We start from the raw sequence: 16,527 nt of genomic DNA, 5'->3' as shown, positions 1-16,527 counted from the left end.
CCCCTCACCTTTTCCAGCAGCAGAAGAACGCACAGGAAACTTGGTCATCCTTTGGAAGTTGCCAGCATTATTTTCACCGTAAATATTTAAATGGGGCAGCTTTTTGTCTTAATTGCCAAATAAAGCAAATACTTTTTAGATCAGGGCCCGCAAGGCCGTTTGGTCTGGCCGGCGAGCAGGTCCGGCGATTCGATCCAAACTGTTGAATTGTCAGTACAGGATGATCTTAGCTCCTTAAGGCATACAGCAACTACACACTGTAGATCAAGAACAACCTCAGGCGACCTTTTGACCGCGGTCTGATGTCTGTTCTTCAGAGACGGAGACGTTTCACCTGAATGGACCTCCGACACTTTCACAAACTCAAGGGAATACGTCATGAAGCACACCTCTACTCTCCCTGCCAGTGATTTGAGTGCTTCTCACACACACACACACACACACACACACACACACTTAGTTTGTGGTTGATCTGTAACATTTCCCAGCTGCTTCATGGTGACGTCTCCTTGAAATGCATCGGGGTTTAGAATGAAACAGCAGAAAGGTGTTTGTACATTTATCAGGAACAAAAGACACTTTAGACCCACACAGCTTCTTAAATGAAAAGTAAAATTTATTATTCCTGAACCACAAAATAGACTTCTTTGGTTGTACAAATTCACTAGTTACAGTCTTGTATGAGCTCTAACACTCCACCCTCCGCTCAGCCCCCAAGAAAACAAGAGAAAGAGAAAAAGAAAAGACAATGTTGAAAATGTAGAGAATCCCACCTGGAAAAACATTGATCTACTCAAAGCTGAAACAAAAACAAGATCTCAGCCGTTCCCCGATGTTGTCAAACCGACGGAGCTTCAGTCGGCGAGAGGCAGGAATGAAGAGCCGAGGTTAGACCGACACAAAGCCGGCCCGACGCCACGCTGACAGCCAAGCCCACGTCTGGATGAGATGTAATGGGTTCAATCCATCCGTGAGCCGCCACACGTCCCGTCGCCGAGCCCGTCGCCGAGCCCGTCACCGAGCCCGTCACCGAGCCCGTCGGGGGTCCAGGTGGAGTCCAGGTGGAGACCGGCTCGGCTTCACCCCCACACCGGCCTTCCTCTCGGGATTTGTCCGTTATTCACACAGCAATGAATGATTTTCAGATTTTCAGCGGCACCAGATTGAAATGAACCCTAGACGACAGAAGAAACACCTGCTACCTTCACGTCACCATGGAAACCCTCCGGATAATGAACAGATTCACAACATTAAAAACTAAACAGAGGGCAGGGAAGGTACCGTTACTAAGAGATAGAGCTCAAATGTTCCCAAACATGAATATCTCCTTTCTGCTGCCTCCAGTGGAATCATTGTCAACAAAGGGAACGGAACAAAGTGGCCAATCAGGAGCCGGCAGTCCTCTTCCCACGGTATTTCTGCAACTACCTCCCGTGTGTCCGTGGCCTTGAAAAGCCGCTGCTGCTTTCAAAAGTGTTCAACCATGGAGAATATGACCGTGTGCCATTCAAACTGCACTGTGGATGAACTCCTTGAGAAGAGAAGTGATGTCATTTGTACACAAAGGGATGTGGGGGCGGCGGCCTCGGGTTTGAGTCAAAGGATTTAAAAACAAACAAACAAACAATAAATTACTTCAGATATAAGTTCCTAAAAAGCTGATCAGTGGCAGTGCAAACCCAAATGTAGTGTTTCTTCAATGTGACTGCAGGTAGCAGAATGTCCCTCCTCCTCCTCCTCCTCCTCCTCCTCCATATTTACACACTTCTATCTGCCCGAGTGGTCAAAGAAAACAAAGACAAACTAAACAAGACATTTTACAATCTATTCACCGAGAGACGGGGAAAAATAGAATTCAAGACGTTAGTAGAGCTACGGGCCGCTTCTTTTCCAGTTTGTCATTTTCTAAACAGCAGAATCCTGAAAGACTCCTCTTTCTCCTCTTCATCATCATCCAGCTTCTCATCACCAACGGACCAAGAAACAATACAAATACATGGGGTGTGTAAGTAGTAAGGCTAGCTATCCACACTAGCTCCGTTCCTGCGGGGACTGACGGCTGCTGGGTAAACGTCTCCACGGCAACTGGCCCACGCGTAAAGGCCAGACTGGCACGCGACGTGTGACTAAGTGTGTGTTTCTATCAGCTTCATCGTCTCTGCAGTGGTTACATATGGAGAAGAACTCTCAATCTACTGACGCTGTGTGTGTGTGTGTGTGTGTGTGTGTGTGTGTGTGTGTGTGTGTGTGTCAGCTCTCCACAGTGTATGTACATGTGCTCTGCCTCTTTTCAGTGTGTGAGGTGTTACGTGGGCACGGCGGCCTCCAGGCTGCGGCGACCCTGCCTGAGTTTGCGCTTGTTGCTGTACAGAGCCATCTCCTCCAGGGCCGAGGTGGCCGGCAGCGCCGCGGGAACTCCAGCGTCGGGGCCTAGACGGTGACAAAACACACAGGGGGGTCAGGGGTCAGGGGTCAGGTTAACGGCACACGGCTGCTGAGGCTTCAGCTCCGCTCAGAGGAGAGGAAGGAGCAGGAAAGCAGACGGAAGACTCCTGGTGAGGAACTGTTCAAGGGGCAGTTTGGAATTTGACATCTTGTGCTCTGCAGACGAGCTGCTCCAAAGCTCCGAACACACTGAGTGACAGGCTGCTTGATGTCTGGAGACGTTTCACCTGAATCGACCTCTGACACTTTCACAAACTCAAGGGAATACGACATGAAGCTCCCTTACACACACACACACACACACACACACACACACACACACACACACACACACACACACACACACACACACACACACACACACACACACACACACACACACACACACACACACACACACACACACACACACACACACACACACACACACACACACACACACACACACTTTGTGGTTGATCTCTAACATTTCCCAGCTGCTTCATGGTGACGTTTCCTGTCAGCAGCTTTACGGCCCGCTGACGTCGTTCCGGGCTGGACTGCACTGTAGCGCCGCGTCCGCAGGCCTCAGGCGACCGGCTGCACCGAGCTATGACGTCATAATCAGAGGTTTCACTCTAACTTTAGGGCGGAGCTAAGCGTAGCCTCCAGGAGACGACGGGTCAGACAAGGCTCTACGGCGCCGCTACAACGCAGAGAAGGCGAGGCCCCACAGTGAGAGCAGCGTCAGAGTCACGCAACGGCTACAGCTCTGGATTTTCAGGGAATGAGCGCCCGAGCGAAGTCACACACACACACACACACCCCCACCCCCACACCCCCACACACACACACCCCCACACACACACACACGTTCATTCCCTGAAAGTCACTCAAAGTCATTGGGTGAAATCTCACGGCGGATCACTTTGCGTCCCGAGGTGACTGAAGTCACGCCGGCCTCATCTTCCTCCTCTTTGGCGTGAACAGCAGCAGCGGCAGGCAAAGCTCACCCAGACCCCAGGAGCACACACACCAACCTACCACTACGCCTCAGGGGACCACACAGCCGGGCGGGGTTAGTCAGACGCACAAACCAACACCCCCTCCCCCCTCCCAGGGAAACACCAGCAGGTACTGCGGTGCGTTAAGGCACGCTCGCACGCAGCACACACTCATTCTAGAGAAGCTCACACAGAAACACATGCGCTGGTTGTGTGGATCCTACCAACCGGAGCTGCTTATCCCAGGTAGTTGCCTGAATCACAGGGAAACAAATCAGTGCAGCGTTGGCTGCGTTACTCCGCCGCGCTCAAACGGGCCCGGTCCAAAAGTGAGACAGCTCCTGTGCTACACACTCACCTGGGCTTGTGGAGCCGTCGTCCATAAACTGCATAGCCTCTGTGTCGGGGGACTGGAAGAGAGGAGGAGACCAGAGAGTCAACGAGGAGCCGGAGAGCGCCGGTCACCTGGGGAGCCCGGGGAGCCTCCCCCCGCCGCAGCGGCGAGGGTAGACTACCGGGGCGTCGCGCCGAAGCCACGAGAGCCAGAGACACCACACAACTACGGGCCGGACACTGAGACGCAGACCCGAGTGTTAAAAGGGAGAGGAGGGGAAGTTTAGACGGTCGGTTCTGGGGATCGGCACGAGGATCAGAACCGACGAGAGTCACCGAGGACAGACAAGCAAGCAGGAGGAGGTGTGGATGTTTGTCGGTCTGCATCACTGTGAAGCTTAGAAGAACATCTGAGCCCCTTTCACACACGGCCGTGCTCAGGAGAAGTTCCTGCTCCTCTCAGCCTCCACAGCTGTGAGAACAGGGAACTGAGCGCGTCAACGACCCGTTTCTCCCGCCGTACCTAAGATTCACTGATGAAGCTGCTCCGTACTCAAAGAAATTAGAGCAATTATAAGTAAATGATTCTATTCTGCTTTGTTGTTTCTGAAGCGTGTGCGGTTTGAGTGAGCACACGCTCAGCTGCGAGTGTGAGAGCGGAGGAACATTCCCTGGACGCGTGTGTGGAAGGGGGCTTCGTCCGTTCATGTGCAGGAAAGAGGAACGATGCAGACGCTGGCGTTCCCCCCCCCACGTCACTGAAGCTCCACCCACCACAGAGGCACAGCACAGCTACAAAACCACGCATGACCTCATACCGCAGCCGGTAAGGCCGTGCCCCCCCCCCGCCCCGCCCCCAGCCAGCCATCCGGGTTCGGGAAGAGACATGGAGACTCGTGGGCGGAGACACGACAGATGGAGGAGGAGGAGGAGAATGTGAGAGGGGATGAGATGCAAAGGGAAGTGGCCATTTTGGAAGGTGGGATCCAAGTATGAGAGTTAATATCACAGGGGGGGAGGAGGGGGAGGGGCTCAGGGTGGATTGTGTGTTTTAGAGGCGGAGTCTTCCCTCTGATAGATCGACACGTACAGGAGAGTTAGTGAGCCACACCATCGCAGAGCAGGAAGCACCGATACATCAGTGAGCCAAAACCCTACGCCTCCAGATTTACAGAGAAACTACAGGGAGGTGGGGGGGAGGAGGGAAGGGGGCGGGGCCTGGGAGCTCAGCATGCAGCCAATACCTGGATGTCGTATACGGGTTTGGAAGAAGGAATGGCAGCAAACTGTCGGTAGTCAAACTTCTTTGACGACAGGGACTAGAAGGATAGGAATGAACAGAGGGCGAGGGAGGGAGGGAGGGAGGGAGGGAGGGGGCAGGATACAGAGAGGAGACAGGGATGAGGAAATGGAAAAGGGAGAGAGGTAGGAGGCAAAAAGGCTAGAGGGTGACTGGAGCGGCCAGCTGTGACATGAGGTCAGGTCAGCCAGTGACGATGAGGAGGATGGTGGATTAATGCTGCTAGTGATGATGATGATGAAGCAAATCTGTGGTTAATGAATGAAAGCTGCTGCTGCTTCAGGGGGAAGTCGGTGTTACAACGTCTCACAACAAATATTTGAAGTTCATCCAACCGACACACACAGTTTGAGCCTGACGGTGCTGAAGGTGAGGGGAGAGGATGCAGTACTCACCAGCCTGCCGGGGGAGGTCAACCCTCGAGGACTGAGCTCTGTCACACACACACATGAAGGGAGAGGTCAGCACACACACACACACACACACACACAGTTCCAGTGAGGTGAGGTGTGTTGAGCGAGTAGAGACGTACCTTCCAGAGGGGTGGGAGAGGGGGTGGGGGCCGGCGAGGGCGACTCTGCCAGCTGGTCCAGCGCTCCACGCTTCTTTCCGTCTCGGGACTTTGCGATGACCATCTGAGCTTTCAGGGCGTCCTGCTCCAGAGACTTCATCCTACAAAACAAGCGCTCACAATCAGACGGAGGTAGAGAGAGAGAGAGAGAGAGACTAGCAGAGCCCCCCACAGAGCCAGGGGGGGGGGCAGTAACTGTCACACAGCTGGGCGCTCCTTGTCCTGGTTTGCTCTGGTTTGCTCTGGTTTGCTCTGGTTTGCTCTGGTACGCTGACCTCAGCTCTACTTCACACTACACAGGGTTGCATTCCAGGAGAAGGACGACCTACTGCTTAGTAGGCTTTACCCAGAGCTCACAGAGCTGTGTGTTAGTACAAAAACCATATCAAAATCAAGAGAAGATCACTGCACAAATGAAGAGCGCCGCAGTAAGGAGGGGAGAGGAGACAGGAAACAGAGGAGGCACCAAAGGAAGCGATGGATTCAGCAGAGACGTGCAGAAGCAAGGCAGCAGCAGAAAGGCGGCGGGAGCCGAGCGCTCGACCGGGCCCAAAGCAACCAACAGCACCCGGCACACCCCCCACCATGCCGTGCGTCTGGCCCTGGTGGCTGGGGCCGAGGAGCACACCTGAGCTGGGAGGCGGCAGAGGAGGAAGAAGAGGAGGCGGCGGGGGGCCGGGGGGCCTCAGCCGGGCCCTCAGACGCCCTCACACGGGCCTGGTAGAGCCTCTTAGCCAGGTCCTGCTCATACTGCTTAACATCGTCCTCCAGGCCATAGGGCCTGTGCCCCGCAGGGCCACAGAGAGGAGGAGGAGGAGGAGGAGGAGGGAAAAGGATGAAGCACACAGATATGAAGGAAAGAAAACACAGAAAAGGAGAAGAAATGCAAAGAATGGAAAGTAAAACACACAAACAGGAGAATAATCAGGAGTAATTAACACACACGCACACACACACACACACACACACACACACACACACACACACACACACACACACACACACACACACACACACACACACACACACACACACACACACACACACACACACACACACACACACACACACACACACACACACACACACACACACACACACACACACACACAGGTAGAGGGGCGACGCGCAAATCAGAATCCTCAGCTGGTCTTTATAATGACATCACAGGTAGGAATCATAGGTAAGCGTGTTTTAAATGAAGTAGAATCTCGTCACGCTGCAACACGGCTGTTCACTTACGCCGCAGGAGGTCAGAGGTCAAACCAAAGTGCTCTGAGCAGCTGACAGACAGAGAGAGGACGTGTTTACCGTGCTGCTCTCCACATGGCTCTCTTCTCCGCCTCCAGCGCTCGCTTCTCAGCAGGAGACAGGTCCTTGTCCGTGGCGACGGCCAGCTCGGGGCTCTGCATGCGGATCCTCTCCTGGTGACGGCGCTCTGCCTTGGCCGTGCGGATGGGGGCGGCCGACTCCCCGGGGTAAACAGGGACCAGACTGAGGAGACACGGGGGGGACAAGCAGTTAGCGACTAGCGGCGGCGCGCGGACGTGCTGGAGGTGCAGCGTTGGACGTTTGCTTTACCCGCTCATGGAGTTGGGCCGCTGCTCCAACCTGAAGCTGTCCTCCAGCGAGTTCCTCTGGGAGTCTCCTAACCCGTCCACTGAGGAGGGCCTGGATCACAACAACACCCAACATGAGCTTACATCCCTTCAGTCGCCGTCCGATCAGACCTCGCGTTTACGAGCGGTTGGCGAGGTCGGGAGGCAGCGCTGCGTTCTTACCCTGAGCTGCCGCAGTAGCTGGGCGGCGTGACGTTGTAGCTGGGCGGCGTAGAGCGGTGCTGAGACGGGGAGGACGCCGGCTCCACGTTGTACTCCACTCCGTCCAGTAACACCTTGCCGGATACCTTCATCTGCGCCACCTGCTTTGCCAGGTCCTCCTCCTCCTCGTCTTCGTCGTCCTCGTCCATCAGGTATTCCCTCGCCCGCTGCTCAAATTTCCTCTCTGAGCACAGAGAAGCACAGAGGAGGAGCCGGTGAGCAGAGCCGGGTCTCCTTTTAAAGCCAGATGGTGAAGGGAGGACGCTGTGGGAACTGACCTTCTTCCTCCCTCATTTTCTTGAGGTCGTCCTCTCCAACCAGGGAGACGCGAGCTTTGGGTTTTTCTGGCGTCTGCTGCTTCACGTCGATCTCAAAATACTTCTGTCTGTCCCTGAAAGAACGCTGCTCCGGGCTGTGCTTACCGCCAGGAGAGGGCGTCTGTGGGGTCACAACACAAATCAGTCAGAAGCTTAAAGTGCTGAGCTCTTGACAGCGGAGTGCGGCAAACAAGACAGCAGGAGCCACGACGCGTTCCCTTGTTTCCACAGTGGCGTTGCTGCGGCGATGCACCCAGAGAGCAGAGAACGATGCCAGAGGAGAAAAGAATCACCGACAGAAGAAATCAGCGCTCCAACCAGAACCCCGCACCATAAGCTCGTTCAAGGTGGCTTCGTTGGCACTCGCCGCGTTTCTGACAAACGCAGCGCGGCCGCCCCGCCCCGCCCCGCCCGCCGCCAAGCGTCGGGGGGGCCAAAGACACCACCACCGCTCAAGCCTCCAAGCTGCGGTCGGGGCAGCGGGTACCTGCAGATCCAGGGACGGCCTGGAGAGGCGAGGCACCGCGGCCAGGCTCAGGTACTCCCGGCGGTCAGATGAGAGAGGAGAGACTCTGCTAGTCAGATCCTGGCCTGCTCCCTCATGAGCCTCTATGACATCATCAAACACCTCGTTGTTCAGCTCAGGCTGAAAAGGCCACATAGTTTGTCACTGAATCCGTCCTACAGACACGTGTGTGTGTGTGTGTGTGGCTCAACATGTTCACTTACTTCTGGAGAAGACTGCATGGGGAAGAGATTGTTCCTCCCGCCGTAGAGGTCCTGTTGGGCCGAGGGAGAGGAGAGGAGAGGAGAGGAGAGCGTTAGTCAAGTAAAGGACCCGGTGGCAGTGACAAAGACACCGAGCAGGCAGGCTGGGATATCCAATACAAAGAGGGGATTGAATATTAGTACAGGAACCACACGTGAACGAACACCAGCATGACAGACGATGGCACCGGATTACAAAAACCAACAATGGGAGCATTCCACACATCACAGCACGTCACAGGGCCCCCCGACACGGCGCAGGCTCTGCTGGGACAGCCTGCTCCAGTCAGGAAGGGGAGGGGGCCACCAACCAACCGGCACAGCATGCTTTGTCGTTGTGACCCGGGCGAGTCCGGGCGGCGCGGGCCTACCTGCGGCGGCTCCAGCGCTGCCAGCGAGCGAGGCACGGCGGCAAACGCCTTGTACGCCTGCTTGACATTCATGGGGAACTCGTCGGGCGAGGTTTGGGAGGGGGCGAGAGGCTGCAGGGGGGGAGGAGGGGGTTGATGGAGAGGGAGGCGGGGCGGGTCCACGTGATAGGGAACCCAAGGGGAGGAAGAAGACACACAAGAGACATGTGGGAGAGTCGACTATGAAGAAACCAGCAAAGTTGAGGAAGACTGAAGTACAGGTGGAGAGCATGGCGGCTGGATTTGTGTGGAGGGGAGGGGGGGGGGTGGGGGGGGGGGATCGGGAGATGGACAGACAGACAGGCAAGCAGGACGCGGGATGGAAATATAAGCTCCTCCCACACCAGCACCCAGCACGACCGCCTGGTGCTGGAACGTTCTTCCACTTCCTGTTTCACACTTGCAGCCAAATGAAGAACGACAGCTGCCACGACGACGTCAGTCGGTGAAGAAGCTTTACGTTCTCACATTATTATATATCATGTCTATTTATCAAATGGGTCAGAGGGTTGTATTGTATGTTATAATGTTTATAATACGAAGGTCACGGAGAAAACTAAGGAGAGGAAGAACAGGCAGGAAGTGACGCAGCAAAACGTACGCATCTTAGCTTCCTTCTCATCAGGTCGTACTCTACGTGACGGAATCTCTGAGCGTTCCTATGATTGGAGGAATGACTCAGTCCTCTGCCCTGATCCACAGATGCTCCGTGATCTCGTGGTCCAGTTTCCTGACAGAGTGTGTAGTTGTGCGAGTCGCGGCGTGAACGCGTCCTCTGGCTCGTCCCGGTCCCTGTCCTCACGGGGGTCTACCCTGGAACCTTAAGAGGATCTGAGGAGGACAACTGCTACAACCTACTCCCCCTGCATGACTCCTAATGCAGCTCACTCCTAATACCTTAAGAAATTAGTTTAATGTTCCAGAAAACCTGTTCAGTTCCAGGAGCAACAATCTGGTCCCAAGGTCCCAAGGTGGACTCACAGAGACCCCCCTATCAAACACTTCATACATTCTTTGGTTGTAGCCCCTTCGACAAACAAAAATCACTATTCTGCCGCACAAATGTGTAACTTTGAGGCGGCGCCTGAGCGTTTAGGCCTGAGAGAGCGGGGAGAACGCGGCCCTATGTTGTGGTGAGGGGTCTTACAGAGGTCTGGGAGTTGATGGGGGAGGGGCCATGCTGGAAGGGGTTGGGACTGTGGCCGTCTGGGGGGGCGGGCGAGGTGCTGGGCCGCATGCGCCCCACCGGCTGGATGGCTCCGGGCCGCGTCTGGAGAGGGAAACGAATGAGAGGGAATGTTAAAGGGACGAAGGAGCGATGAGGCAACATGAATGTAGCCACCGGGGAAAAACATCAGATTAGTTCAACCTGAATACAGAGACATTAGCATATCTAAGCTAACTCTGTATCTTGATAAGGTCAGAGAGCTGAAGCATCTGTTCCAGCCTGAGATGTTTGCTTTGTTTACATGCACGCTCATCAAAACGTTAAGGTAAATATAAGGTTTGTGGGGAGAGAGAGGTTTCATGTTTCAGGCTCCTAAACTCAGATTTACTCAAAGACAAATATTAGCTTCATATTTAGGTGCAGGGATGCTTTCAGTCTGCAGACACTCACTGAGGATGGACTGCTCTCCCTGGCGGTGGGGGTGGAGGTGTAATGAATGTTCGCCTGGGAAGAAATCATTGAAAATAAAGATGAATAAAAAGAAAAGAAAAAAGAGAGAGAACAATGACCTCTGACCCTGCAATCATCCAGGCTCAACTTCTGAACTGAACTTCTAACAGGGAACTCCATGTAAATATCTTCAATTTAAAGTGAGACTGAACCTGGTGTGTGACCTGGTTCAGAAGGGGGAGGAGGGGGAGGAGGAGGAGGGGTCAGAGGGGTCAACCCTAACACACCTCTGCGTGGCCCTTAAAGCTCTATGAGTACTGAGTTGTGGTATAGAACATGGAGGGAAGAGGAGGACTGTGGGTAAAGTGGTGCTCACCGGCTGGATGACGGGAGAGTGAGGAGCGTCTCTGACCGGGCTCTCCGTCCTCGTGAAATCAGAGGAAGGCGCCTGGAAGGATGCAAGGGGAAAGAAGATTCACTGGTTAGTCCCAACAGTGACATCATCGCCACTCAGCTAACCAACAAACAAGCTGTTGCTGGTAAACATGCAGGTTGTGTTCCTTCCTTCCAAACTTATGACTAATGACCCCCCGCCCCCCCCCCACACTGGCAGCTGTTGGTACATTCCAGCCAGTCCTGACCATGAGCACAAGTGCCACACACACACACACACACACACACACACACAGTGCTGTGCTCATAGCAAAGACACGCACCGACTCAGAGAGACGTTCCACTGAAGAATCCTGCTTACATGACCTACTCATCCACTCATCTAACTATGTTTAGATCCATCTATTCATTGCTTAGTCTAAAATCATTTTCATCAACTTACCACAAATCTAATGTCTTCAATTTGGTGATTTTGTCTGACAAACTATCAAAAAACAAACTAAAGGCAGTTTGGAATAATGTCATTTTAAAAGATGAAGCACTTGTTTTATGTGGATGAGTGGATCAGCTGACTAACTCAGTGTTGGTTGAACAGAGTGTGGGGGTTTGATTCCCATCACGGCCCCTGATGCTAAACAATCCCTGCCGTTATATTGGATGAAAACCGTGACACGGGCTGAGTCATTCTTGCATCACATTAGCATGACAGTGAAGAGCTCCCTCAGTCTCAGCTCAAACACCGCTAACACACACCATGCTGCCTCCAAACCACACTCAGGCAGGCGTCTTGCCTTGCTGTACAACCAGGGCTTCAGATGGCCCTGCTTCCCGTAGCCTACAGGAGGCCCCGATAGGATTTGCTGTCCGGGGGGACGGCCTTTGCCTTTGCGATTGGCCACCAGGAAGGGGTTCTCTTTGAAACAGATGGGCTGAGAATCCACCAGACATTCCTCGTCTTCAGCGGTCGCAAACGTTGTTGAATCGAGAGTGGATGTGGAGCCGGAGAGCGGAGGGGTGGAGGTTCCGTTAGGGGAGAACTGAGATTCAGACTCTGGGTTCAGACCGGGGCAGGAGTCGGGGTCCGTGTGATAGGGGGACGATGATGTGGGGGGACCAAAGTCAAAGCCCGGGGGCTCTAACGGGGCTCCGTACTGGGCCTGCAGGGGGGCCTCCATGGGAGCAGTCAGACTTAAAGGAGCAGAGAGCTGAACAAAAGCAAAGGAAACAGGGAGGATAGATGCAGTAAAGGAAAAACAGAGGTGAAGAATGACACAAGGGAGCAGACAGTGAGGCTAAACTGGAACAGGCGGGATGAGAACTTCCCACCTGGATGGCAACAAGAGAGCTAGAGAAAGAGGCCAGACGGGACAAAGCTCCACCGTCCAAACTACCAGAGACAAGATACGAAACAGAAACCCTCCGTCGGATCCTTCTACTGTGTGGTTGAATGAACACACACACACACACACACACACACACACACCCAGAGTCAGATAAGTGGCGTGGGCCGCGTTATCATTCCAGACCTGTTCCCCGGCTCTTTGGGCCCGCCGAGTTAGAACACTGGCCCCTGCCTTAAATAACTCACACTATCAGAGCGGCCAGACACTTGGGCTCCAGAACACGAGCTGAACCAAACCTACGCAACAAATGGTGGGAGAAACCCGACACCGTGCTCCAACCTCTAAAAATACAGAAAGAGCTTCAAATCCAACTAAAAATACTAAACACCTGAGGGACTGATGTGGCCTTGACATATCTGGTGATGGAGTCAAAATAGCTAGCTAAGAATACCAGCGTTGTGTCCGACGGTAATGCGTGTCACAACCGGACTACGAGAGGCCGGTGGTTCAGTGGGACGGAATGTGAACCAGTGCCCTTTTGGCACCGGCACAGACTGGGAGAGACAGCTGGGCTCGGCGTGTTTGAGCGGCGAGTCTGCTAGCTGGCCAGCAGGCTAACATGCTAACACACTGAGCTGAGGAGCCACAGGTCAAAGGAACCGCGAGCTATACAAGTCACTTATGAGTCTTTAGTTCAGCTTGGCGGAGGAAAACACTCACGGTCCCTAAAGCATTCTGGAACATTTACATGCACTCAATACTTTACACTCGTCTGTGCTGCAATTAAGGAGAACATGCTATTAAGCTGTAAACATGGACGGGACGTATAGGATTCCAGAGTTCAAGGACCCAAGGTGATGCGTGGTCCTGCCAGAGGACACGCGTGTGGAGGCGGAGTCACGCCACTAAGATGTTCACAGAAACTCATTACCCAGCTCTCACTTTCCATCTCATTCATTGCCTGAATGGCAGTAAAACGGTTATAATGTTGTGTTTTTAACGTGCATGTAAACGCAGTGAGAGATAACCGAGCCAACATGGCGTCTCAAAGGACCTTTGTGATTCAGTTTCAGCAGGACAAATGTGCCGGCACACAGAGCAGCTGCTTCATATCTACAGCAGGTCACGTTCCAGAGTAACTACGCCTCAGATGTCCGTGAGGAAGAGTCTGACCGTCTTCACAGATTCACTGCAACTACTTTATAGAGATTCGGTTTGAAAGGAACCACGACTTGTCAGTTAACAGCTGATCTAAATTGAAGCTCACAGACATCAAACCCATCTAGATTTGTCTCTGACCATAACAAAGACCACCTATTAGACGCTTCACCCAAAGACACAATCAATAATAAGGAAGGAGCAAAAAGTGAGAAAGCAGAGAAACATCAAAGCCGCCAAAGTCTGTATACTCACTGTAGGACGTTAGAGGGATCAGATCTGTGTTTCGTACACTCGGAACTGAAGTCTTTCTAAGGACTGTGGGAACTACGGCCAAACGCTTGTATGTTCATCTACATGACCGCCCCCCCCTCAACCCCCCCACCCTGTCAGACACCCCACCCACCCAAAGGCTCTGTCCAATTCCAGGCCAGATGCAGGGTTTAAAATAGGCCGAGTGGGTTGATAGTGGGCAGCTGTCCCCCTCCCCCTCCATCACGCCCACTTTAAAAAAAAAAAAAGAAATTCCCCCTCGGGGAAGTGAAGCGGCGGGCCAGCGTCTGGACCAGGACTCGTTTCCTTCCTCCTCCTCCTTCCTTCCTTTACGTCTTCTCATTCCTCTTGATTCTTGTGGATCCATTTGTGGGCTTCATGTTTTTCCTTCTTCTTGCGGGTGTTGCATCATGTTGAGATGGGGTGGAGGGTGAGGCGGGTGAGGGTGGGGGTGAGGGGCTTCGCACTGTGAGCCTGGGTTACCGGTCAGGAATGTTGGACCTGGAGTTATGCACATGGAGGGAGGATAACATTCCATTCCTGCCCCCTTGGACCAGCAACTGCTCGGTTCTGAGTCACTGAGGTTTCCCGGGACATAAACACAACGGAGCCATGAGGACCGGCCCCAAACATCAAAGCCCATTTACAAAACCTTCTCCTTTGTCACACACACACACACACACACACACACACGGAAACCCGATTCATACAACCTCGGTGTGAAGCCACCAGAACCCAGTGTGTGGGTTGAGGTCCTGGTGTAAGGCGACACTTACCCGGTTGACCTTCTGTAGGCTGGTGGTGGGCAGGGCGGCCAGGGTTTTGTAGTCAAGTTTTAAAGGTCCGGCGCTAATGTTCTATAGGGACATAAATAGAGGCGGAGTGAGAGGCGTTCTAAGCTGATGGCTGTAGAATGAATCTCTGCTGTGAACTAGTGAATTACTTTGACTGGCCTCAGCTACTATATATAACCTATAGAGGAGCATCCACACAGCGGAGAGGATCCCTGACACGCTGACACGCTGCACCCATCGCCTCATCTCGCCATTATTAAACTACATGTGACGTTTCAGAGACACGGTATTATGATTTTGGTTTTTAGTGAACGATGATGGTTTGGGTCGAGTCAGACTCGAGCCCGGCTCCAGACTTAACGGGTTGTGGCGGTGAAATAGGGGTCAGACCTCCGTGTTGACTCATTTAAACTCCTCCTACAAGCCTCCTTTAGCGTGACTTGCCTGGAGAGAATGGTCACTAGAGTCTTTCCTCATTTGCGTGTGGAATAAGCACACGGCTGTCAGGAGTGAAATCTGGCTGATGTGTTTGGTTCACGCGTGTTTGTGATCTAAGCTACGGAGGCGTGTAAGACCTCCTCCAGTAAAGTTTGAACAGGACTGGAGCCTGGTTTACTGGAGGCCGTTCACTGTGTGGATGCTCATAAGTATTCAGTCATGGAGGTAAGAGTGGCGTGATAGCGTCCTGCCTGTGGCGGCAGTGCTGTGGTTTCTAGGGTCAGGCTGCCTTGTGCACAGACGCCGCTGAGCACCGTCTCACCTCCGTCTCCTCTTCTAGCAGGCGAGTTGCCTCCTCACGCTCCAAACGCATTCGCTCCTTCACCGAGAAAGGGGAGGGGAGGAGAAGGAGGAGGAGAGCAAAGAGGGGAGAGCACCCAACCACACGCAGCCACACAGCAATGAGTGATGCCAGAGAAAAGAGAGAGAGACAAGGTGACAGTGAGGGAGAGAGGTGAAATGGAGAGAAATGGAGGGCATGGAATGGAATGGAGGCGGGATGAGTGGATGATTTAATGCGGTGAATCCAAACACACCAAAGGTGGGGGAGAGAAAGCAGAGGGACAGAAAGGATAGAACCCACACACATTAGAAAGAACTCTATTCATTAGCTATGGGATCAGAAACACCATGCAAGGTGAACACTGGAGGAAACTCTTCATCAATCTCATTAAGCACACAGGGTGCAGAGGAAGAGAACATCTGGCTACGATGAAGGCCAAAAAAACCTGAATGATCCCTCTGAGCTAACCTGACACGTACAAAGACAGATCTACAGTTTCACGCACCACTTTCTCCATCTCTTCTCGCTCCCACTGCGACGTCTCTCTCACCATCTCAGACTCCTGCAGAGCGATAAGGAGAGTCAATACAGAGACACCTTTCCATTTTCTGTGCTGAGACGTGTGTGTGTGTGTGTGTGTGTGTGTGTGTGTGTGTGTGTGTGTGTGTGTGTGTGTGTGTGTGTGTGTGTGTGTGTGTGTGTGTGGACACAGTCTGGACACTGGCAACAGAAACACGTGTGTACCTTCTGCATGATGTCCATCTCCTCCGGGCTCAGGTCTCTGTCTATAGACGAGATGCTCTCCATGCTGTTCTTACGGACGATGTTGCCGGCTGCAAACGGGTTGGCGATAATGCCGGGAGACGCCTGGAACAACAGGATGGCGTTGTTTAGAAACCAGGTAAATAAGATATTAGAGGTATTACTATGTCACTCTATAGGAGAAGTAGCATCTGTATGTTAACCTGAACCTCAGCTTCAGTCCCAGAGTGTCTCACCTCCACCGCAGCCACTTTCTGCGGGTCGAAGCCGTCACACACCAGCATGGTCAGGGAGTCGCCCACGGCCCGCAGCACTCGCACCGCCTCCGTGTGCGTCATCCCCAGCAGGCTGTGGTTGTTCACCTCCAGGATCCGCATGCCCATCTGCAGCCGGCTGTCTCTTGCGGCCGCGCCACTGGAACTCACCTGTGTGTGTGCGGTAAGGGGGAGGGGTTTAAA

General features: G+C 53.4%; 1 protein-coding gene across 15 annotated transcripts in view; it reads right to left on the bottom strand.

The window, feature by feature from the left end:
* Nucleotides 1–595: 595 nt before the first annotated feature.
* The window catches only part of scrib (scribble planar cell polarity protein), a 47,352-nt gene continuing 31,420 nt past the window's right edge, over nucleotides 596–16,527 (bottom strand). For 3 of the 15 annotated variants that reach the window (XM_076170431.1, XM_076170434.1, XM_076170432.1), the window contains 19 exons: nucleotides 16,306–16,494; nucleotides 16,052–16,174; nucleotides 15,813–15,869; nucleotides 15,287–15,343; nucleotides 14,509–14,589; nucleotides 10,942–11,013; nucleotides 10,566–10,619; nucleotides 10,095–10,217; nucleotides 8,499–8,549; nucleotides 8,257–8,415; nucleotides 7,731–7,890; nucleotides 7,414–7,636; nucleotides 7,214–7,303; nucleotides 6,944–7,126; nucleotides 5,594–5,733; nucleotides 5,457–5,494; nucleotides 5,006–5,080; nucleotides 3,787–3,838; nucleotides 596–2,430 (listed from right to left, as the gene is read on the bottom strand). In XM_076170431.1, coding sequence (XP_076026546.1) covers nucleotides 2,306–2,430; nucleotides 3,787–3,838; nucleotides 5,006–5,080; nucleotides 5,457–5,494; nucleotides 5,594–5,733; nucleotides 6,944–7,126; nucleotides 7,214–7,303; nucleotides 7,414–7,636; nucleotides 7,731–7,890; nucleotides 8,257–8,415; nucleotides 8,499–8,549; nucleotides 10,095–10,217; nucleotides 10,566–10,619; nucleotides 10,942–11,013; nucleotides 14,509–14,589; nucleotides 15,287–15,343; nucleotides 15,813–15,869; nucleotides 16,052–16,174; nucleotides 16,306–16,494 — 2,052 coding nt within the window. In that variant the 3' untranslated portion in view covers nucleotides 596–2,305. Of the gene's footprint in view, nucleotides 2,431–3,618; nucleotides 3,683–3,786; nucleotides 3,839–5,005; nucleotides 5,081–5,456; nucleotides 5,495–5,593; nucleotides 5,734–6,943; nucleotides 7,127–7,213; nucleotides 7,304–7,413; nucleotides 7,637–7,730; nucleotides 7,891–8,256; nucleotides 8,416–8,498; nucleotides 8,550–10,094; nucleotides 10,218–10,565; nucleotides 10,620–10,941; nucleotides 11,014–11,749; nucleotides 12,164–14,508; nucleotides 14,590–15,286; nucleotides 15,344–15,812; nucleotides 15,870–16,051; nucleotides 16,175–16,305; nucleotides 16,495–16,527 lie in introns of all 15 variants that reach the window. The other 12 variants (XM_076170438.1, XM_076170436.1, XM_076170437.1 and 9 more) reach the window with 12 other exon arrangements.

The sequence above is a fragment of the Genypterus blacodes genome, unplaced genomic scaffold (assembly GCF_046128005.1).
Source record: "Genypterus blacodes isolate CSIRO-AG114 ecotype Tasmania unplaced genomic scaffold, CSIRO-AGI_Gbla_v1 ptg000218l_1, whole genome shotgun sequence".
Classification (NCBI taxonomy): domain Eukaryota; kingdom Metazoa; phylum Chordata; class Actinopteri; order Ophidiiformes; family Ophidiidae; genus Genypterus; species Genypterus blacodes.
The sequence above is the reverse complement of the archived record's forward strand: the minus strand, read 5'-3'. Positions and strand labels throughout refer to the sequence as shown.